General features: G+C 39.3%; 1 protein-coding gene across 1 annotated transcript in view; it reads left to right on the top strand.

Annotated features, from left to right (window-relative positions):
- CSTF77 (Tetratricopeptide repeat (TPR)-like superfamily protein) overlaps nucleotides 1-24,027 on the top strand; it is a 128,149-nt gene that overhangs the window by 60,219 nt on the left and 43,903 nt on the right. Inside the window, exons 16-17 of the mRNA XM_089157150.1 lie at nucleotides 65-161; nucleotides 3,567-3,626. Coding sequence (XP_089013276.1) covers nucleotides 65-161; nucleotides 3,567-3,626 — 157 coding nt within the window. The remainder of the gene's footprint in view (nucleotides 1-64; nucleotides 162-3,566; nucleotides 3,627-24,027) is intronic.

The raw sequence follows: 24,027 nt of genomic DNA, 5'->3' as shown, positions 1-24,027 counted from the left end.
ACCTTTGTAACATGATTCTAGCTGCATTGATGCGGTAGTTCTATGTCCTGACATGAAGTTACAGATATGCAGATTTCTTGTGCCGGTTAAATGATGATACAAATATCCGTGCATTATTTGAGCGAGCTTTAAGCTTACTTCCACCAGAAGAATCTGTTGAGGTAAGGTTTTTACATTCTGGTTGGTAATAGTATGTTAGATGACTCATTTCTTTCAATTTTGATTTTTTGCATCATAAGATATTGGGTACCAGTGTGGTTCATTCTGTTAGCCTTGATGCAACTCATGGTAATTAATTTCATCCATTTTGGGGCAGGACATATTAAGGATTGTTTTGCTATATATTTTCATTTAAGTATATTTATTAAAATATTGGGAAGATTTTAGAGACATCCCAAGATGTATAATGAAAAGCATAGACACCCTAAAACTATGACAAATCGGCAATCACCTCCTTTTCTGTTAGAACAGTTAATTATTAGATAAAATGGTTGGTGTACCCTTAATATTATTATACCTAATATGTATTCTAACCTTCATATCCGTTATACCCTTGTTTTCAACGTTTCTCTTCTATAAAAATTAAAATGTCAACACCAGCAATGAACTTGGAGAAGTCCTTAAAAGAACCTTTGTTTCCTTTGATCTTCTGTTTTTGTTCTTTCTGAGTCTCCGTTCATCTTTTCTTTCTCAAGTCTCATGGAGCAATGTAGATTTTCTCCAATAAATCTGCCTTGAAAGCAAGTGGAAAATGATCAAAGAGTCACTGCAACAATGTCGGACCTTTCCTTCTTGACCATCTGTGCAGTGGAAATTTCAGGTTATGCTGATGAGAGCAGGGTTGATCCCCCTGGCCTAACCCTAGAGTGGACCCCAGAGTCCAATTTTGTTAAGAAGTCTTAATTTGAGTTAGTAGTTGAATAAGAGTCCTTAGCCCAGCACAAGTCAATTGGAGTTTTTAATTAAATAAAATTTAGCATGTGCTAATTAGAGTCTTAGTTAATGAGGATCTTATTTCAGCATGTGTCTATTAGTGTCCCTTAGATCTTATATTGTTTGGTCGGTTGAGATTGATTTATGTGTTGGGATCCTAATGTATAAAGGAATCCCACTTAGAGTTAAGATCTTTTAGTAGGTTACAAATAAGCCTACTCTTTCTTTGTAAACTTAAGTCTGATTATTGAATAAGGAAGTTGTGTTTGAGGTCCGTGGTTCCTTTTCTTCGGGGGGGGGGGAATTTCTAGCAAAGTTCTTCAAGATCAGCAACCTACTCATTCTAGCATCATTATTCAGAAATACCAGCAACTTCTTCCAATTCCAGCAGTCATTCAGAGACAACAGCAGCCTGAAACATGTAAGTACAGTGGCCCCAGCCCTCATCTCCCAACCCCATTGCAAGACCTAGGAAGCCCCTCCCTTACCATCGCAGCCCTCCCCCTCCCATTCCCTTGCAATTTCAGCAGCTCCCTTCCCTTCACCTGTTCTGCGCACCCAACTAGACCCCTCCCCCTTGCTGCCACAACACAGTGGCAGCATTCCCCAGCCCCTTCTCTACAGCCCTTCTCCTACCCTCTCCAAACCTTGTGGCACCCCCCACCCCCTCCCACTCTCTTTCCCACCCTCTCTTATTTGCAGCAGCAGAAAGACAGGAAAAACAGAAAAGGAAAAAGAAAGATAAAGAAAAACAGAAAAGGAAAAACAAAGAGAAAGAAAAAGAAAAGAAAAGAAAAGAAAAGAAAAGAAAGAAAGAAAGAAAGAAGAGAAAAAGAAAAGAAAGAAGAAAGGAAAAGAAAAGAAAAGAAAGAAAGAAAGAAAAGAAAGAAGACAGGAAAAGAAAGAAAAGAAAGAAAGAGAGAAAAAGATCCAATGAAGATTTCTCAAGATCCAGCCCATGTTGATCAATCCCTAATTTTTTCCTTTCCCAAATTATTTCCCATATCTGTTCTGCATTAGTTTATTACATCCCATAGGATTGGTAAAACCCTAAGTTTGCTTTTCTTCCCAATTATCCCAACCAATATAGATTTGAGGAATACTAGGATCAGAGTGCTAGCATCCCTTGCTCTCTATTGAATGTGGTGCTTCAAAAGGCTTAGATTTGTTTGGTGCTAGTGAAAGACTATGGGTGTAAGCCTGAAAGCCTTTGGTACTTCGCTAGGATGAACAGCCCCTGAACCAAAAAAAAAGCGACTTCCGCTTTGAAAACCTAACAGCCCATAGGCTCCCTTAAAATTATTGGATTATTTGCTAGAAGATTCTTGGCAAATCCCTAATTTTAGGAAAATTATTCTAGAAACCCTAACCATGTAATTGGATTCACATCATATGGTCTGCATTTTCCAATGGTGCGTTCCACCATAAGCTCTTCGATTCCACTGGGATCTTGTAATCTCTTTCTTCTGCTCTTCTATGGTTTACTACAATTGCTTGCTCATGGATTCCCGGGAAATGTTTTGTAAAACTACCATGAGTTTGTGAGATGTCTTTCTCTTTTGGATTCTTCCCCCTCCCCTCCCTTGTTCTGTCGTATTTTATTCTGGTTGATGGCATTACGAGTTATGTTCAGTTTGGCTAGTGACTCCAATTATCTTGTGATTGGTGATGACTACATACTTGCCCTCCCAGACCAGTGCCACCACTGGACCAGAAATAATGTACTCAACAAGTCCTAGAGATCCTCATAGTGCTTCTCAGCAAAAGAGCAGTCCAAAGTGATGAACTTAAAACATTTCAAGTGAAAAGATTCTTCCCAGAAAAATTCTGAACCAACAAAATCAGCTCCGCTTATGGCACGGTCAATAGAATCACCCATGAGGGTCAGTTGCTTGAGCCGTTTTCAAATGACCAAGCTTAGGAAAGTAACCCTGGGGGTGGGAGTGTGCCATTAGTAGAACTCATTTGTGACTGACAGTTTGCATCTCTCAGTTAAGGCGTGATCAGGTTAGGTTTAAGGACAAAAACACACTTGAGGGTTAATTTGGAATTTAGCTATTAAAATTAACTGAATGTAGTTCTGGGTTTTAATTACTAAGAAACTGTGATGGGAAGGGTGGTTTTGGAAATCACAAGATAAAAACATAGACATAACGTAAAATGCTAACGGAGCGTACTATTATGCGAATTTAGTCGATATTTTGGGGTGCATATACCAATTTGACATAGTTTTAGGGTATCCATCCTTTTTGCCATAGGGGTGTCTCTGAATTTTTCCGTAAAATATTTTGCCTACCTTGAATTGGAAGAGCTGTTTCAGGTGGAGTTCAATTGTATTCTGCCATTATTCCAGTTTGGTATTAAATTGGTTCCCACTTATTTATTGGTTCACCTGTGATTAACAGGCAATAGTGTGATGCCAGTTTCTTTTTTCTTTTTCCCTCCCCCCTACTCAATAGCCAAGTGGTTTTCGGAAACTCTCCATCCCACATAAGAATAACTTTTTTTTTTTTTTGGCGGGAGGGTGTGTGGTTACATTAGAAATTGATCAGCTTCAAGATGTTACTACATTAAATTCATTTATTTTTTATACTTGTTTTTATCCTATTCTTATGGTATTATTTCTTTCGCAGGTTTGGAAGAAGTTTGCCCTATTTGAGCAAACCTATGGAGATCTGGCTAGCATGTTAAAGGTATTTGTTAGTTCTATTCTTTGTGCTTTATCTTGCTTGTTGAACCAATTTATGGCTGTGTTATTCCTATAATGATTTTTTTCTTCTTTTTTTCTTTTTCTTTCCTCCCATTTTCATTGGACAACCTAGAACCTGCATGTGGCACTTGTCTAGTTTTCATTTATGTGTGTTTCTAGAAATTATACATATTTCATATTGCAAGATTCTTATTTAGTAGTTTTATTTAAGCAACCATTTTTGAAAATTTTTATTTTATTTTTTTAAATATCTCCATATAACTGTTGGTATTGATGCTACAGAATTAGTTCAATACTTGGGTGATCAATGACACCATTTCCCACTTGAAAGAAAAAGTTAATGGAACTATCATATAAAACTTCTTATGATAGTTCCATTAAAACCAACTTAAAGAAAAAGTTAAACACATCTATTTAAACTTAAACCAACACTTGTTTACTTAGCTGAATATATTCTACATTGCAGTGAATCATGTTAATGACAATTCTATGGACTTAAATAGAGGCTGCAAACAGAAAATAAAAAGGTGAAAGAGAAGCAGGGAAGAAGAGAAGACGGCCTAGATTAGTATTCTGCACTCTACCATCGCATTATAGTACACAATTATTGGAAATCATCAGGCATTTCTTCAAAAAGAATTTTAGGGTTCAAACTCTGTACTTCTATGAAAATGGATGAGAAGAAGAGAGGTGGGTTGACTGAGCAAGCAATGATCGTGGTGTATCAAGCAGTTGTCATAGTTTGGTTTTGATTTTCTCAAAACATTACTAGCTTCCTTGGTTACTTAGGTCTCTGGCACCTATATGACAAAGTGATCAAACAACAAAGCAGTCATCAATCTGCAATGCTCTAAAATCTGATATAAGGTACTGCTCAAGCTAACAATTAGGTCCCAAGCATGTTCCAATCATCACAATTTGAATGTCACTCATCAGTTCCAGTGTAGTACAACTTTGGTTTGGTTTCAATATCACAAAAGAAACTTGGTGGATTTGAACCACTGTCCCCTTGAAACATGCTCATGTAGAAAAACTCTATATCTGAAACTATGGTCAAGATATGCCCTTTTTTTTGCATCAACTCGGTGGCCCATCTCGGTGGGTTTTAGGCCCAGTTGGACCAAAACTTAATATTTAGCCTATTAAAGGCCTTTTAAACACACTGGTGGCCTTGGATTTGTGAGAAAATAACCCTAAGTATGATTTCTAAGTTTACCCATAGTGTGAAACCGAAATGCTGTAGGATTAGGGAATGCAAGACAACATGTAATATAGAACCTTTGAGACATATAAATGTAAAACAAGTGTATCAAATACATCAAATAACTAAAATGTCATCAAAATTCCATCCATTTGAGTATCACAATCTTGACTTTTGGGTTCATCCAGAATCTTCCAGAAAATAATCCAACAATCTTAATGGAACCTATGGGTTGTTAGGGTTTTAAAAAAATCTATATGGGTTGGGATGATTGGGAAGAAAGGTAAAATTAGGGTTTTCAATTCTTATGGGAGGCAACAGAATAATAGGGGATGGATAGAGATGGGTAACTGAATAGGATGGGATAATTTAGAGAAGGAAGAAATTAGGGATTGATCAATACGGGCTGGAGCTTGAGAAATCTTACTTGGATCTTTTCCTTCTTTTGTTGGTTGAGTCTTACTAGTAGTTCAACTCTATTAAAGTTTTTGTCCATGTAATTTTCTATTTTCTTGTTACCCATAATAGTGTTCTTTCCACTTTATTATAAATAGAGGACTTGAGATCACACTGATCAATTCAAGCCATTCTACCATAGTTGTGTTTTTCAACATCTTTTCTTTTCTTCTCTTTTCTTTTTCCTGTCTTACAATTTCCCCGCACCCTTTCTTCTTCCTGTTTCTGGTTACTGCAAGTCAGAGAGAGGAAGAAAGAGAATCGAGGAGAGAGGGAAGGGGGGTTGCTGCAAGGTTTGAGGAGGGTGGGGAAAGGGCTGAGAAGGGTCGCAGGGGGTAGAGGAAGGGGATAGGGGAGTTGCAGGGGCTGGGGATTGCTGTTGCTGTGATGCAGCAGCAAGGGGGAAGGGTCTAGGTAGGTGCGTGGAACAGGGGAGGGGAAGAGAGCTGCTGTCATTGCAGGGGAATGGGAGGGAGGGGGCTGCAATGGTGAGGAAGGGGTTTCCTTTGGCTTGCGATGGGAGGGAAGTAAGGGGGAGGGGCTGCGATGGAGGTAGGATGAAGGGGAAGGGGCTGTGGTTGTGTGTACTTACTCGGAGGCTACTGGAAGTGGAAGATGGCTGCTGGTTGTTGAAAAAGGTTGCTGCAATTGAATGTTTGAATAGCTGTAAAACTGCCATGGCGCTCCCAATGAGAAATGCGACCCAATTTTTCACAAATACTTCAAAGTTTATTCAAGCAGACTTACCTTACAAAGAAAAGCCACATTAATCACAGCAATTGAAATAAAAATTAAAAAATCTCATGAACCCTGATTGACACATGCTGAAATAATTTGCAAATTAAAACTCTACTTAACATGTGTTGGAATTAAGAGGAACTAAATACTCAAGTACTAACTCAAGTACTAACTCAACTGCTAACTCAAATTAAGACTTCTTATCAAAATTGGACTCTAAAATTTAGAACTGAATTTCTGGAATTAAATTCTAGCAACTAAATAGGGCTGAAAATGCCCAGAATATCCTCCGTAGGGGTTCGGCCTGCCTGGAGAGGGCTTCTAGATGTATTTTGTAGGCCACACCTAGGGTTTCGGCCAAGGGGAAAATCATCAGATCAAGGTTCAAAATCATGGAGAAACTTGACCCATGATCAGATCCTAGGTCTTCAGTCATGATCTACTTCCAAATTGGTGCAATTTTATGTTTTGGTTCTTCTCAAGGAGTGTCAACGGACTGCCATCCTCCAGCCTCCACTTCTAAAACTAAAGCTCTATGCACCTCCTCTAAAGCTTTTCCCGTGTATGCATATGTTTTCCTTGTTGGTAGTTTGTCCTCTTCTTGTACTTCAGTTATTTGGTAGTACTGTGGGAAGGACCACAACAGCATGATTGATTATTGCTGGAAGCTACATGGTCATTCCAACACCCTTTCCTCTCAAGGACGTGGCCATGGGGAATTCGTTGTAACCATGCTCAGCATATTGAGGTTGACAGCTCCAGCAACCTCTTGAAGGCCAGTTCTCACTGTTACATCCCATCTTAGCAATCAGGTTGAAGTTGTAACTAGTATTCTAGACCCAGTACCCACACAATCAAATAACACATGGTTTAAGGGTCATATCTTCCACCTACACCATTATTGTTAAATTTATGGCATAAAGAAATACCAGTAATCATAGCAGCTAAAAGAGAACTAAAAAGCTATGTTACTTATGAGTGATTTATGGTTTCTCAAAGTAAACAAGTATCAGAGTTGCAAAAAATCTGCTAAGCCTAGCAAAACCTCTCCACTTCATCCACTCTATTTTAATTTTTTGGGAAACATCATCCTCTATGTCACATTTTTTATTTATTTATTTATGATTGAGCCAAGGTACCTAAAATAATTGCTTTATGCAATCTCTTCATTAAGTCTCACCACCTCATCATCCATCCGAACATAGCCAAACTATTATTCCATCAAATAGAAAAGATGAAACAAAGATTAGATAAGGTTTGATCCACCAAATTTCATTCTAATAGGACACCAGATTGAAGGTGTACCTGTCTAGCAGTGGGGTAGTTGCAGGCTATCAAAATAACCCATGTGGGAGGGACACGTGGAAAGTAGATTAGTTAGGATTCTTGGGGGTGTATTACGTGGTAGGAGGCAAGGGGAAAAGTGGGTAGAATAAATTTAGTTTTGTTGGGCAAGGTTTCTTTCAGGAAGGGGAGGACCCCTAGGTGGGCATTTTTAAGGTAGAATTGAGGTTTGCAATGGTGTTTTGATGAGTTTAGTACAATCGGCCTTTTGCCATTTTTTTTACAGATTCATTTTTGCCTTTGGAGTATTGTGTGTGTGAGTATTTTTGTGTTAACCAGGGTGCTGCTAGGAGCCAGATTAGTGTTTGGTCAATTGGAAGTTGCCGGTTCAATTGAGGAAGAAGAAGGTTCTTATCAACGTGGTATCAAAGCAGATCTGATCCCACAGTATGGTTAGGAGCATAATCGACTCCAGAGTGGAAGAGCTCAAGAACACTGTGAAGGGACTCCAAGTGGAGATGGGTGTGGTGGATTCAAGAATAATTTCCCTAGCACAGCATGTGGGGAAGACTAACAGAGCAATGGAGAATTCAGATCTGAGCTTAGGGCGTACCTGATGTATGGAATGGCAAAGTTGACTCACCGGCGAAAGTAACAGAAGAGAGGATGGCGATGGCTCCACAAGCTTTGTTGGGGGTCAATTTGCAGAGGAGGAACAGTGGCGCTGTAGATCGAGGCGAGGATGCAGAGTGCCTAAGGGATTTTTCGTTATGTATCTTAAAATGCCCATATTTTCTGGTGAAGATCGAATTGGATGAACAGCGAGGTCCGAGAGGTATTTTGCTCTGCGCAAGTTCACCACAAAAGAAAGGATGAAGGCAGCTTTACTTTGAGGGGGTGGCACTAGGGGGCTTTGATTCAAAGAGTTGGAGCAGCCTCGGAGTTTTTGGTTGAGTTTAAGGAGGAGATGCTAATCAGGTTCTGTTCACTGCCAATGAAATTGCACAGAAGGCTTTGATTAGTCTTAGGCAGGAAAACTCTGTCGCTGTATGCAGGGAGCAGTTTGAAGGTCTTGCCCTTACCGCCAGAGCTAAGAACAAGGAATGGTTATGCGGGGTTTATGTCCGGGTTGATGGAGGAGTTACAGGCCGAGATCCGCCTGTTTGCACCATCAAGTCTGGCCCATATGATCAATTTGGCCCAATTGATTAAGGCAAAAAACCATGCTCTTCGTGGGTCAATTGAGCTTAGCAACAACGAGCCCATAAGTCCATCTAATTCTAATGCGGCCCTATGTTTTTTGAATTTTAGTTCAGACATTATGACTGGGCCGAAGCCCAGTCCAGCAGTAGGTAACTTGAGTGGTGTTGGAGCCAACTTGGTTGGGTAACTGGGCCAAGTCAAACCCAACCTCTTCCTGCATCGATTAGCTTTTCGTCTTCCCCAATATCTTCTCTGGCAGCAACAACTCCTATTGGACAGAATCAATGCTAAAAAGGCCCATCAGTGTCGCTACAAAGAACTTAAAGTTCTGATTGTACATGAGGAGGAAGTCAATGCGGCGGCAGTGGTGGATGACGGGGGTAGTGTGGCGACAGTGACCTTCGCTGGAGGTTCGAGTTGACCTTAAGGGCAGGCTAAAACTTTAGGAAGTGAGTAGTGATAGGACACAGGTTGAAGGTGTAACCGTGTAAGGGTGGGATAGTTGTAGGCGATATCAAAATAACCCATGTGAGAGGGACATGTGGAAAGTAGGTTAGTTATGATTCTTGGGGGTATATTACGTGGTAGGAGGAAAGGGGAAAAGTGGGGGGAATGAATTTGGTTTTGTTAGCTAGGTTTCTTGCGGGAAAGGGAACACCCTTGAGTGGGCATTTTGAAGGTAGAATTGAGGTCTATAATAGAGTTTTGATGAGTTCAGTAAAGTCGGCCTTTTACATTTCTCTTACAGATCCTTTTCTGCTTTAGGAGTGATCTGTGTGTGACTATTTTTGTGTTAACCAGGGTGCTGTTAGGAGCCAGATCGGTGTTCGATCATTTGAAAGTTGCACGTTCGATTGAGGAAGAAGAAGGTTCCTGTTGAGAAAGTTGATTGTGGTAGAATGGCTTATTGATCAATATGATCTCAAGCCCTCTATTTAATTAAATGGAAAGTACACTATTACATAAATACCCTTACTTGGGTAACAAGAAATAGAAATTTTCATGAATAAAAACTCTAATAGAGTTGGACTCCTAGTAGAACTCAACCAACACTCCCCCTCAAGTTGAGGCATTGATATTAGTCATGCCCAACTTGCCTACAATAGGAAGGAAATCTTCTTCTTTCAAATTCTTAGTTAAAACATCTGCCACTTAGTCTCCAGACCTCACAAAAGGCATGCAGATAAGCCCTTGTTCTAGTTTTCCTTTGACAAAAAACCTGTCAATTTCAATGTGCTTAGTTCGATCATGTTGTACTGGATTATTAGCAATGGTAATAGTAGCCTTGTTGTCACAATATAACATCATAAGGTTTGGAACTTGGACTCTAATATCTTGTAGCAAGCATTTCAACCATAGTAGCTCACAAACTCCACGAACCATAACTTTATATTTAGCTTGGTACTGGATAAAGCTACCACATTCTGTTTCTTATTTCTACAAGTAACTAGATTACCTCCAACAAAGGTACAGTAACCTAAAATTGACTTTCTGTCTGGAGATCCGCCAAGTGAGCATCAATGTATGCTTTTACTCTTAGATTATCAGTGGGTGACAAAAATATTCCTTTTCTAGGGGTTCCCTTCAAATATTGTAGTATTTTGGTAACAACCTTCGAGATAAATATGATCATGCATGAATTGGCTCACTATCCCCATGGCATAAACGATGTCTAGCCTGGTGTGGGACAAGTAAATAAGCTTCCCTACTAGCTTTTGGTATCTTCCTTTGTCCATTGGTTCTCCCTCTTTTTCTTTATGTTCAACTCCAGCTTCTATAGGGGTATCAATTTCTTTACACCCCAACATTCCCACTTCTGATAATAAGTCTAGGACATACTTTTTTTGGGATAGGAATATATCCTTCTTTGATCGAGCCACCTCAATCCCTAAGAAGTACTGTAACTTCCCTAGATCTTTAATTTCAAACTCTTTGCCAAGAAAATTCTTCAACCTTTGAATTTCTTCACCATCATTCCTTGTGATGACAATATCATCCACATAAACAATGAGAAGTGTGATGTTAGTACCCGACTTCTTGACAAATAGTGTATGATCAGCATTGCTTTGCTTGTACCTAATAGAAGTCATTGCCTTCAGGAGGCGTCCAAACCAGCATCTAGGAGATTGTTTTAACCCATAAATTGATCTCTTAATTCTCTTCAACCGACAAACTTTCCCTGCAGTATTGTCATCGGAGGACCCATGTGGGATTTCCATATAGACTTCTTCCTCTAACTCACCATATAAGAAGACATTCTTTACATCTAGTTGGTGTAGGTTCTAGTCTTTGTTCACAGCTACAAACAACAGAACTTTGATAGTGTTGTTGTGAAACACAATGTTTGGCTGAATGGCTTATTGATCAATGATCTCAAACCCTCTATTTATAATTAAGTAGAAAATACACTATTACAAGGAATATAATTTTATATGAATACAAACTCTAATTTAATTCCTATACAAACTCTAATTGAACTCCTACTAGAATCCAACACTTCCCCTCAAGTTGAGGCATAGATATTAGTCATGTCCAACTTGCCTACAATAGGAAGGAAATCTCTTTCTTTCAAACCCTTAGTGAAAACATCTGCTACTTGGTCTCCAGATTTTATAAAAGGCATGCAGATGAGCCCTTGTTCCAACATTCCCTTGACAAAAAACTTGTCAATTCAATGTATTTAGTTCGATCATGTTGCACTGGATTATTAGCAATACTAATAGCAGCCTTGTTGTCACTATATAACATCATAGGATTTGGAACTTGGACTCCAATATCTTGCAGCAAGCCTTTCAACCATAGTAGCTCACAAACTCCACGAACCATAGCTCTATATTCAGCTTTGGTACTAGATAAAGCTACCACATTCTGTTTCTTACTTCTCCAAGTAACTAGATTACCTCCAACAAAGGTACAATAACCTGAAATTGATTTCCTGTCTGGAGATCCAGCCAGTTTGCATCAGTGTATGCTTTTACTTTTAGATTATCAATGGGTGACAAAAGTATTCCTTTTCCAGGAGTTCCCTTCAAATACTATAGTATTCTGATAATAGCCTACATATGAGCTAAATATGGATCATGCATGAATTGTCTCACTATACCTACAGCATAGGCGATGTCTGGCTCGGTGTGGGACAAGTAAATAAGCTTCCCTACCAGCCTTTGGTATCTTCCTTTGTCCACTGGTTCTCCCTCTTTTTCTTTAAGTTTAGCTCTAGCTTCAATAGGGGTATCAACTGCTTTACACCCCAACCCCAACTTCATATGGTTCAGAAAACGGAGGGGGGGAATTAGAGTCCTCAGGTATACTGGCTGAAGTCTCCCCTTGGTCAGGAAACACTTCTTGAACTCCTAAGTTATGTTGTGGTGGTGTGATAGAAAGGTTTAGAGTTGGAAATAACACCTCTCCTCTAGGACTCTCCCCCTGGAGAGGTGTATAGTAAGGGGGCAAGACTTATTAAAAATTACATCCATGGAGACAATGGTTTTCCTGGAAGAAGGATGATAACATTTGTACCCTTTCTGAGTAGTAGAATACCTTAGAAAAATGCAGCGTAGGGCACGGGGAGCCAACATACTTTGATGGGCTGTGATTCTGGCATAACAGACACATCCAAAAACCTTTGGGGGAATAAGAAAAGAAGAGGTTCACTGGAGAAGCTCATTAAAACATTTAAAACCAAATATCCTACTGGGCATCCTCTTCATGAGGTAAGAGGCAGTGAGTAGAGCATCACTCCTAGTATTGGTCAGGGACATTCATAGCAATCATAAGTGAAGGGGCTATTTCTAAAAGATGTCGATTCTTCCTTTTGGTAACCCCATTTTGGGCAGCAGTATCAACACAACTAGTTTGGTGTATTATGCCAGAGTCAGAGAGATATCTCTAAAATTCACCATCAATATACTCTGTACCATTGTCACTGGGAAGGATCTTCATAGTGGCATTGAACTTAGTCTTAATCATATTATGAAAATCATGAAAACATTGACAAACCTCATTTTTTTGTTTTAAAAGATAAATCTATGCAGAACGAGAGTGACAATTAATAAAAGTAACAAAGTATCTATGGCTAGTAATAGACATACGTCGACAAGGGCCCCACACATCAGTATGAATGAGTTCAAAAGGAATAGATTTTCTATTATGAAGAGAAGGTAAATAAGTAGAATATGTTTGCTTTGCAAAAATGCAGGCTTCACAAAAAAATTCATCCGTTTTATAAGAAGAAACTAAATCGGGAAAACTTTATTAAGAGTTCCTAGAAGGGGGTGACCTAGCTTATGGTTCCACTACGCAAGGTTTGATATTAGCGAAGGGACCGGATTAGGAGATGCAATTCGAGTAGAAGTAGATCCTCCACTTGGCTCTAACAGATAAAGTCCATTGTCTAGTTTACCACGTCCAATCTCCTTCCCCGTTACCAGATCTTGGAAGACATAGTAAGATGGGAAAAAAATCACTTCACAATTCAAGTCATGTGTAAGACTACTGATAGAGAGCAAGTTAGTGGAGAAAGAGGGAACGTGTAAAACTTTAGACAAAGAAAGTGATGGAGAATGCTGAATGGTCCCTTTTCCAGCAATGGAAGAATAGGAGTCATCAGCAATTCAAACTTTATATTTTCTAGAAGTTGGACCATAATGTAAGAAAAGAGAGGATGAACCTTTCGTATGATCTGTGGCTCCTGTATCAATGATCCAGGGAGCAGAAACTAAAGAAACATGGTTGCCTATAAAAGTTTTACCTGAAGTACAAAGATAGGAGTTGGTATGGGTAGTGGAGGAAGCAGTGGTAGAGGTTTTACCGGCAGTAGAAGGCTGCAGAATATTTCGCAGGGTAGCTAACTCCTCCTGTGAAAAACCAATGTCTGTAGAGGGTGTTGTGGAAGTTGTTTAAAAAATATGAGCTTTTGGTTTTCCTCTTCTTTGTGCTCTTTTTTGCTTAAAATTAGCAGGCTTCCCATGGAGCTTCCAACAATTGGCCTTTGTATGATATGGTTTGTGAGAGTGCTCACACTTGACGATTCCTTAGCTGAATCAGATTTAGTGCTAACAGATTGTAAGGCTGATTTCTCCACAATAGGAGCATGAAGAATGGTTAATCGACAGCTTTCCTCACATTGAACAAGGGCATAAGATTGTTTTAGTGTAGTAAAGGGAGAACGACTTAATACTTTTACTTTGAGTTGATCATACTCCACATTCAAACCTGCCAAGAAGTCATATCCTTATCAACGTGCTTCCTATAAGTAGTCACATCATCTTGATTAGTGCGGTGATAATCCCCATAATGATCCAACTCTTGCCAAAGAGATCACAACTCAGCATAATATTGGGCCACAGTCAGTTCCTTTTGGGTAGTTTCATGAAGCTTCTTCCGTAGCTCATAAACCTGTGCATCATTCCCCAACTGTCCATATGTTTCGGTAGTAACCTTTTAGATTTGGGCTGTAGTATCAAGTAATACACGGACAATATTTGGATTCATGGAATTCAAAAGGAATGACATATTAAGAGTTATTCAAGATCCATTTATCCTGTGAAACACCAGTGGTAGTAGGTTTGATAGTGGTGCCTGTAATGTGTCCAACAAGTCCTCTTCGGGCAATAGTTAGATAAGCAGATCGAGACCAGATCAAATAATTTGTTCCATCAAATCTTACGGAAAGAGGATGAAGAGTGGGGTAATGTTCGGAGCCAATGGAAGCAATAGTACCATCGGTAGTTGCCATGTTGAAAAGTTTGTTTGCAATTCTTCAGTCTTCACCCTAAAAAATAACTGAAACGTCGCAGCATTCAATAGCCAAACCATGATTCAAAAAGTGCATATAAGGAACACCATATTTCCGTTTTTTTGGAAATTACAAATAAGCCCCCGAAAAAGCAAAAATTACAAATAGGTCCCTGAAACAATGGAAATTTACTAAATTGGTTCCTGTAACTATTTGAATTTACAAATAAGTCCCTAGAACTATGCAAATTTACGAATAAGCCCCTGAATGCAAATTTACAAAAAAATTGTCCCTGAAATTATGCAAATTTGCAATTAAATCCCTAGAAAAAAAAGCAAATTTACCAACAAAACCCCTGAAACATTGGTATTTTGTTTCTTTCTGTTTTTGGGCTAATAGAACTGTAGGGAAGGAGGGAAAAATTCCTAAATATGGTTCGAATAAAGTTGGGCTTAATTCAAGGGTTGAAAGAAGAGACTCAGACGAAGAAATTCAGACCAAGACGAGAGTTTCAGACGAAAATAATCAGAGGAAACTCACTGTTTGTATTTTGTGATTGCTTTCCTAATCGCAACGATGGTGTTGCTGGAGCAGGAAGCGGCAGCTGAGCCTAATCGCAAGAAGCAGCAGCTGCGATTCTGTTTTCCTAATCGCAAGAAGCAGGAGCAGGAAGCAGCAGCTGTGATTCTGTTTTCCTAATTGCAAGAAGCAGCAGCTGCGATTCTGTTTTTCTAATAGCAAGAAGTAGCAGAGTAGCAGGTGCGATTCTGTTCTTGTGCTTTCCTAATCGCAAGAAGCAGCGGGAAGCAGTGGCGGTAGCAGTGGCGGTGGTGGTTCTTCTTCTCTTCTTTCTCTCTTTTTTCTTTTGTTCGTGTTCTTCCCTAATTGTCTCGAGGCTCTGATGCTATGTTGAGAAAGTTGATTGTGGTAGAATGGCTTATTTATCAATGTAATCTCAAGCCCTCTATTTATAATTAAGTGAAAAGTATACTATTACATAAATATCCTTACTTGGATAACAAGAAATAGAATTTTACATGAATAAAAACTATAATAGAGTTGGGACTCTTAGTAGAACTCAACCAAGAATTCCTATCAAATTCCATATGATGAAAATAGCGCCATTGAATTAGAGTAACAATCAAAGAGGGAAGAATCAAGAAGGTTGAGTTCTATTTCTAATGTGCAAATCTCACTCAGAGCTTCTTCTGCAAGCTTTTTCTCTCTTCTCAATTGCAATGGTAAAAAAGGTTTCAAGAATTCCAACCCATCTATGATGAGGGACAGAATAGAGAAGAAAGAAGAATAAAGAGGATAGGGGAAAGAAGGGAAAATCGTAGAAGAATTATACTGGAAGAAGGGGAAGAAGCAAGGTAAAAATTTCGATCGATATGAACATTTCGACCTTGGGAAAGGTCGAAATTTCGACCGAAACTGGATACTTTTTTCTTGAATCTTGAAAACTCAATTTTGAGCCTCAAATGCACTCAAATTGATTTGGATTTTTGCATACTAGCTATTTTAAGCATAATAAACACTATAAAACTACTAGTTTACTAAAAAACTACTAAAAATGTAACATCCAACATTCCAAGTATATAGTACATGAATCAAAGAAGAAGCGGGAATGTTATTACTTACAAGTCTATTCTATTCAAGCCTTAAGGTCTCCCTCTTCTGTCTGCACCCCATACAAATGACAATATAACTCCCATGATGTTTGCCCGCGCCCCATATAGTTTTGGACATAGTCAAGAACTGCATCTTTGTATGTGGCCTCATCCACATGCATAAGATTCCCTAACGGTGGGAAGTTGTGAATCTCCAAAGGAACTGGTGGTGGGTGGGCCTTGTGGCTGTGGAATAGTGTGGAAGATCTGCTCAACAAATGAAAGAGCACCCTAGCTCTCTGGACTAGGAGAAGGATAAGGATACTAATAAGGTCCGAGTGGCTGACTCCAATAATCGACAATGGGAGGGACACCATAAGCTCCATAGGCCGCTCCATAACTTGTGGCTTTAGTCTTGGCTGACTGGCTGACCTTGAATTTGATAGCCAGGAGGGACACCATATGGTCCATAAGGACCATAACCATAAGTTGACTCGGTAGAACCAATACTCTCCACAGCAGTATCATATGAGGACTCTGCAGGCCTATGCCACTCGGATCCTCTGGAGGTGGAGGAGTCTTTAGCATCATCAATGCTCATCGATCTTATAGATCCCACCAAGCTCTCGGCATCGGATGGACGGTAGGACCCATATGATGGCGTGTCCTCTGTGCTCCAGTCGTGCTGTCTCCCCTTCCCCTTCCTCGAATGTGTAGAGGAAACATTTTTGCCTCGAGATGCTGCTCCAGTATGGTTTGAATCCTGTGTCGCGTGGGTGAATTGGCTCTCTCCTGTGAATCTCGGTGGTCATCCTCCCCCCCCTTGCTCTCACGTACTGGTGGTGGTGGTGGTTTGTCCCTAGGATCAGCTGAATCCTGATCGTGAGGTCCCACACCCTCCTCATCCCCTCTATCATCACCGTCATTGCCATCATCATCATCACCACCATCGTCGTCATCGCCAAAGGCCTGAGTCACCTCATCCTCAGTGTCAGATCAGAAAATAAAATCCTCACTCTGGGTGGATGCACTAGGGTGTGGCACAAAGGGACGGGCGGGCTTTGCATGTGGCCTCCCCTCCTGGGCCATGAAGTCCGCAACATCAGCCCCCATCTCCTCTGCAATCTGACTATTGGGAAGACCTCCCTCGTCATCCAGCAATCCGTCTCCACTATCCCTGATCCAGTCAACTACTGGGTTATCATCATCATCCATCTCAAATATGTTGGCCAACTCGATATTGGTGCTCTCTCTATCCATCCCCTGTCTAATATGATACTCTCCCAGTCTCATATTATAGTGTAGGTAGACAAGGTCCTCTAGACGCTTCACACCCAATCGGTTGCGCCTCTTCGAGTGAATGAGGCTGAAGGTGCTCCAATTTCGCTCACAACCAGTGGCAGAACATGTCTGGGAGAGCACTTTGCTTGCAATCACACTCAAGTGGTGTGAGTCACGTCCAAATTGCAACCACCACTCAGCTGCAACAAACATAGACTCCAAGTCATTTTAATACTTAAATAACTAAATTAAAGATAGAATATAATAATTAAATGTATAATGAAATAAATGAATGAACTTAACCGGTGGGGCGGTTTCCCGTCCTGATACGGCCACAGCACGATCGAAGCTCCCAGTGGCATCCCTACAAGCCTTTATCTAATATATAAAGAGAAAAAATAACTAGTTACTAGGTTAATGACTTAGTATAAAACTACGAATTGTGAATATCAAATGATTCAAATCATTATCTCACCTCCATAAGGATGATTGCTTGTTTAGCTGTTTCCGGTTCGAACTTCTCCACTACAGTTTGGACAGCATCCATCAAATCTTGCCTCATCCCAAGATTGTCCTTGTAATGGTACTTGGGATTTAAATAGAATGATGTGTAAGAAAAAGTATGTCATAAAAGGGAATAGTTAATGCTTAATAGTGTGATAACATAATGAAAATTAAATTAAATACTAGACTTAACAACTCACCAACCTTATGTAGTGGATGCTGCAACATAGACTCCCATCTACTGTTGATGATTTGAAGGACTTTCTTATTGCCGTGTGGGTGGATGTGAGCAACTTGCTAGTTCATCCTATCTACTGCAGCAAATATGTGTGGTAGAGTAGGTTTTCTCTGCTAATCTACCATCCTCAACACATTCACCACTATCCTCACATTGTGCCAAAAAGTCTCATCAAGGATGGTCAACTGTGCTCTCCTTCCTCCCACTGATGAAGAACCCTCCTAGTTAAACCACTCCTCTGATGCAAACGTACTCCTAAGGCCAGCCTTCCTACTCTCAAAGCTCTGCAGTGCTATCCAATTGGTAGCAAATCTGGTTATGCCTGGCCTCACTAACTCACCCTGACACTTGTCCCTCATCATCCTTAATGCATAGGTGTGGTTATATAGGAAGGTGCTAACATCTCGAGCTTGGTCCACGGTATTCTTCACAAGCTTGACCTTTCCAATCTCCTTCCACATTAAGTCAATGTAGTGAGCAGCACAAGGAGTCCAAAAGAGCCTATATCTGTCCATCCATCAAGGCATCAAGCCATCAATACAAAGTTATAAAGTGTACATGTATATGTGTAATGTAAATATATGTATTTACAAATGAAAATTAATACTATATGTTTGGATACCTGGAGTTCTCCTGCATCTTCAACCTAGCTTTCTTGTAGTTGGAGCCATTATCAGTCACAATTTGAACCACATTTTCCACTCCAACCTCCTTCACCACTTGCTTCAATAATTTGTAAATGTATTTTGCCTCCTTCTTCTCACCGGATGCATCTACTGACTTGAGGAACATTGTCCTCCCATCACAATTCAACATGAAATTGATGATGGACTGTCTAGTGGGACCAGTTCAACCATCTGCCATCACAGTCACTCTATAATGATTCCACATGGGCTTTAATCCCTTAATGTACTCATTTATGCTTAGGCAAATACACATTATATATCTCATATGGAGTGGGGCCCTGTACACCACTCCCAGCCTTGCCTATCTGCTCAATCATATCTCTGTAGTAGGGCCCCTGGGCTGTATGTGCTGGAATACTATGGTAATGCGCCCATTTGGAGAAAGCCATCCCCACTTTCTCCTTCACACTCCCCCATAAGTGCTTTAACTTTCTCTGTTTATGCTCAGGCCTTGCAAATAGGGCCGGATCATTGCGAAGAATCTCAAGATCTGGATCTGCAGGATGTGCTGAGGAAGCTCGACCCTTTGTAGGGGCCCGTGGGATAGGAGCCTCTTGCCTCACACTCTGAGACCTCCTTATAGGGACTTGGGAGCCACCTGGCTCTCTAGAGGACCCACAACCCAGACCCCTCTGTTGCCTCCTCATATCATCAATCCTGTGTTACTCCCTACTCATCATCATCGCCCTCCTCAGCTGATTGGCCTCTGAATCAGGGTCACTGTCTCTGGGTCATCCCTACCATAACCCTCAGGATTTGGAAGGTCATCTAAGCAGGCATCCTCAAACTCATCCCTTTGTGTTCTCTTCTCTTTCCTCTTTTGCTTTATACCAGTAATATATGAGGCCATTGCCCTCTTGACCTCTCCGGGCACCTTTGGGCACCCTGTTACATCCCTGTTGCCACCAGCTAGATGCACCTTCAATCTAGTGGCCCCACCTCCTCCTATTTGTTTTTTACAATAATTACACTCGCTCTTCCTCTTATCAGCTGTCAGTGGCCTCCCATGTTCTCAAGCTATGTCAGACATCTTTAAAATAGAGTGACTGATACAAGAAACACACACTAAGTATCTTGAAAAGCTCCACAATATGCTCCAAAAATGACATATATGCTTTTAATAATAACCTCCTATTTTTAAATATAAAAAAAAAATGTATAACTATATAAGTATTTTTTAATATATGAATAATTTTAAAATATATAAAATACACAGAAACTATCTTAAAAATATCCACAACATGCTCCAAAAATTGCATACATGCTTCCACTAATACTCCGCTATTTAAAAATTTAAAACAGAAATTAATTGATTTTTTTTAATATTTCTTTAATTATTTAAATATATATTAAATACAGTAAAATTACATAATTAACAGAAAAAAAAAATTAATTCAACTCCATCACAACAATATGGTGTCTCAACTCTCACATACATTCATTTGAAGCTTATACATGTACTATACATATACATTTTTAGCAATATACATAATTTAGTAAATAATTTTTAATTACAGAAAAATAAAAAAATAGTAGGAAGAATAAAAAAATAATTTTGACACTACAAATTCATAGATCAACACTCTAAAGTAAACATATATAAATTTGGAAGCAATCTAACATGATTTAAGGCACAAATGAAACAAAAATAAAAAAATGAGGAAGTGGGTTACTCACGTTGCAAGATTTGAGAAAATGCACAAATGGAGGAGCAAATCAAGTGTTTGAAGGAATTTCTTGCCTACTACTACATTTCGTTTCGATTTGGAATTTTGCAGGCATTTCGGTCGAAATTTCGACCATTTCGATCGAATTTTTTTCCATGGTAAGAAGGGCAAGAGCACTTATTAGAAGAAGGGGTAAAAGAGAATAGAGAGGGGGGGGGGGGATGGGAGATGCACAATGTTAAAGCTTCAATTTGTCCTTTTTCCCCCCTCCAAAAGTCATCTCTTTATTGCGATGTAATGGCCTATTTATAACTTGGCCAAAGCTTTACAAGAAATAGAATCTTAGTAGACTGAAAATAGAAAGTAATATCCTTGTAACGGGTGACAATAGAATCTTATAGAAATAGAAACTAAATAAAATTAGAAACTACTAAAATGGAAACTAATCTAAGGTCCTAAATCTCCCAAGAATAAAGTCTTAATTTAATCTAATCTTAGGCTCCACAAAATCCTCCATGGATATCCCCAATATGCCAAATAATGGGCTGTGACAATGTTCACATGAACAATGATTTGTACAGTATTTTGGCTTCCCTTCTTCATGTTTTGTTCCATTGTAGTAGTCCAAGTTGATTGGTGAAAATTGTGGAGTTAGGGGACCTTCTAATTGGACCAGCTGGCTGGTTTGAGGTGGCCTTCAATGCTGGTTCAAATTGGTTCTTGGCTGGTTATCTTGCAACAATTTCTCCCTCTCTTAAGAATTCGTCTTCGAGTTTCATAGAAAAGGTCTGCCTTGCCCCCGGTACACACACACCCAAAAAAAAATTATTTGATAGGTGGCTGCAATGGTTTTCGATGACAATCACTAAGAAAAGAAGTTAGGGGAACACAAAAGTAGGGAGGGAAAAATATAAGGGATAGAAAGGCATTAGGGAGGAGAAGAAAAGGAGGAATAAATACAAGAAGGTTGAATAGACCACAAGTTGGGGTAGAGCTTTAACTAGGTTGGGCTCTGATACCAACTATTAAGGGATAGAGTAGTGAAGAAAGAAGGATAAAGAGGATAGGGGAAACGAGGGGAAATCTGAGAAAAATTGGACTTGAAGAAGGGGAAGAAGGAGAACACTCATAAGAAGAAGAAGAAGAAGAGAAGAGAAGTGGGGAGAGAGAGATAAGGGGTTGTGAATGCACTGTTAGAGCTTCAATTCATCCATTTTTCCCCTTCCAAAACTCTTCTTTTTATTGGATCCTAAGGGGTTATTTATAACTTGGTTAAGCTTTACAAGAAATAGAAACTTAGTTGACTAAAAATAAATTCTAATATCCTTGTAACTGGTGACAATAGAATCTTATGGAAATAGAAACTAATTAAAATTAGAAGCTACCAAAATAAAAACTAAACTAAGGTCCTAAATCTACCAAGAATAAAGTCTTAATGTAATTTGATCTTAGGCCCCACAAAATCCTCTTGGATATTCCTGATATGCCAAATAATATGCCAAATAATGGGCTATTCACATGAACAACGTTTTGGCCTCCCTTCTACATGTTCTTTAACCATCCCATTGTAGCTGTCTAGGTTGACTGGTCAAAATTGTGGAGAAGGGGACCTTCTTGTTGGACTAGCTGGCTGGTTTATGTGGCCTTCGTTGCTGGTTTGAATTGGTTCCTAGTTGGTTGGCCTGCATGAGTTTGTATAAGGAAAAGGTTTGGGGGGGGGGGGGGAGGGTCAAATAAGCCTAAAATCCGTAGATTTTCAGGTTTCCTAAGTTCAAACGGTTGAAGTATATATACACTTGGGATATTTACTATTCACGACACTATTCACGTGAATGTTTTTACGGTTCACGGTAACTTTGTTTGTAATGTTTACGTGAACAATATTATGCTATTGATGTTATTCTACTTTCTATTTCTAATGTTGGAGTCTTGCTACATAAGTTTTGTGAGTTTTTAGAAAGCATAGTTTCTATTTTGGTGGTAGTTTCTATTTTCAGAACTTTCTATTTTTAGAGCTAGGAAGTTACTAAAGTTGTAATTTTTTGTTTCCTTTTTCTAGAGGACAATTACTTGTCTCTCAAGTTGTATTAGATTCATTAGAAGCTATAAATAAAAGGGCTCTGTGATTCTAGACTCTTAAGCAAGAATCACGAGCCTCTTCTACTAGTTCTTCATCTCTCTTCTCTTCTTCTTCTTCTCTCTTTTCTTTGTTCAAGTTCAGCTGCTGTTTTGATTATTTAATGCTTGTTTACTAACATGGTACCTTATTATATATCTACTCAAGATGTGCTGATGGATATTATTTGTGAAGATCTTTGTCCTCAACTTATGGCATTCTACAACGATATCATTACATGTCTTTACCTATATTGTCCTTTACCTAACTACTTGGTCCGTAGTAACCCATACTACCTTACCTACTTGGTGCGCAGTAACCTATATTGTCTTTTACTTTACCTACTTGGTCCGCAGTAACCCGATATCATTACATGTCTTTACCTATATTGTCCTTTACCTAACTACTTGGTCCGTAGTAACCCATACTACCTTACCGACTTGGTCCGCAGTAACCTATGCTGTCTTTTACCTTACCTACTTGGTCCGCAGTAACTCATACTGTCTTTTACCTTACCTACTTGGTCCGCAGTAACCCATATTGTCCCATACTACCTTACCTACTTGGTCCACAGTAACCTATACTGTCTTTTACCTACCTACTTGGTCCACAATAATCAATATTGCCTTTTACCTACCTATACTTTGCCTATTACTTGCCTTCTTGTGAAGCATTTATATGGACATTGGAGTTGTAATTTTGAAGATTTAGTATGGATATTTCTCCCTACTACCGGCATTGTGTGGATGGTGTCTTTGATCTTGCTATATTTATGGACATTGGAGTTGCAATTTTGAAGATTTAGTATGGATAGTATCTTTGATCCTGTTATACTTATGGACTTTGTTCGTCTTCAACATCGTCGATTGTTCTTATTATTGGATGGTTCTATTGACATGAAGAATTAAAGTTTTTTTTTAAAGTTGGTGTTGATTATCTCCTGGGTGACGTTTTCTCAGTGTTTATTGCCGTCTGCCATTGCTACACGATTCAAGATTGGTGCTACTTTTCAAGTTTATTCTTATTGTGCAAGCTGAAGTTTTCTTTGTGTACGCTCCATCTTGAGGGGGAGTGTTGAAGTATATATACACTTGGGATATTTACTATTCACGACACTATTCACATGAATGTTTTTACTGTTCACGCTGTTCACGTGGTAAAATCTGTTTTTTACTGTTCACGTGAACAGTAACTTTGTTTGTACTGTCTACGTGAACAGTATTATGCTATTGATGTTATTCTACTTTCTATTTCTAATGTTGGAGTCTTGCTACATAAGTTTTGTGAGTTTTTAGAAAGCATAGTTTCTATTTTGGGGCGCATAGTTTTTACATTGTTCACGTGAACAGTAAAAAACAGATTGAATAGTGTAAAAACATTCACGTGAATAGTGTCGTGAATAGTAAATGTCCCAAGTGTATATATACTTCAACACAAACAAACTTAAAGGCATTCTCAAAGTGGGACCACATTTCTATTATTTTTTATGAAAACAGCCCTTCGAACCAGTCAAGAGGCGGGCAAGCCTTTTTACATCGTTGATTATTCTAATGTGAGCTTTCAATAATTTTAGGTTTTGTAATTTCCTTGAATTTCTTTTTTTATGACCCCAGTTCTTAAGACTTGGTGGGACCCACGTTATGGATACCCAACTGGGGCACGT

This window comes from Hakea prostrata, chromosome 5, assembly GCF_041222555.1.
Source record: "Hakea prostrata isolate BN-2017 chromosome 5, UWA_Hpros_2, whole genome shotgun sequence".
Lineage (NCBI taxonomy): Eukaryota > Viridiplantae > Streptophyta > Magnoliopsida > Proteales > Proteaceae > Hakea > Hakea prostrata.
This window is presented reverse-complemented; position numbering and strand designations above follow the sequence as displayed.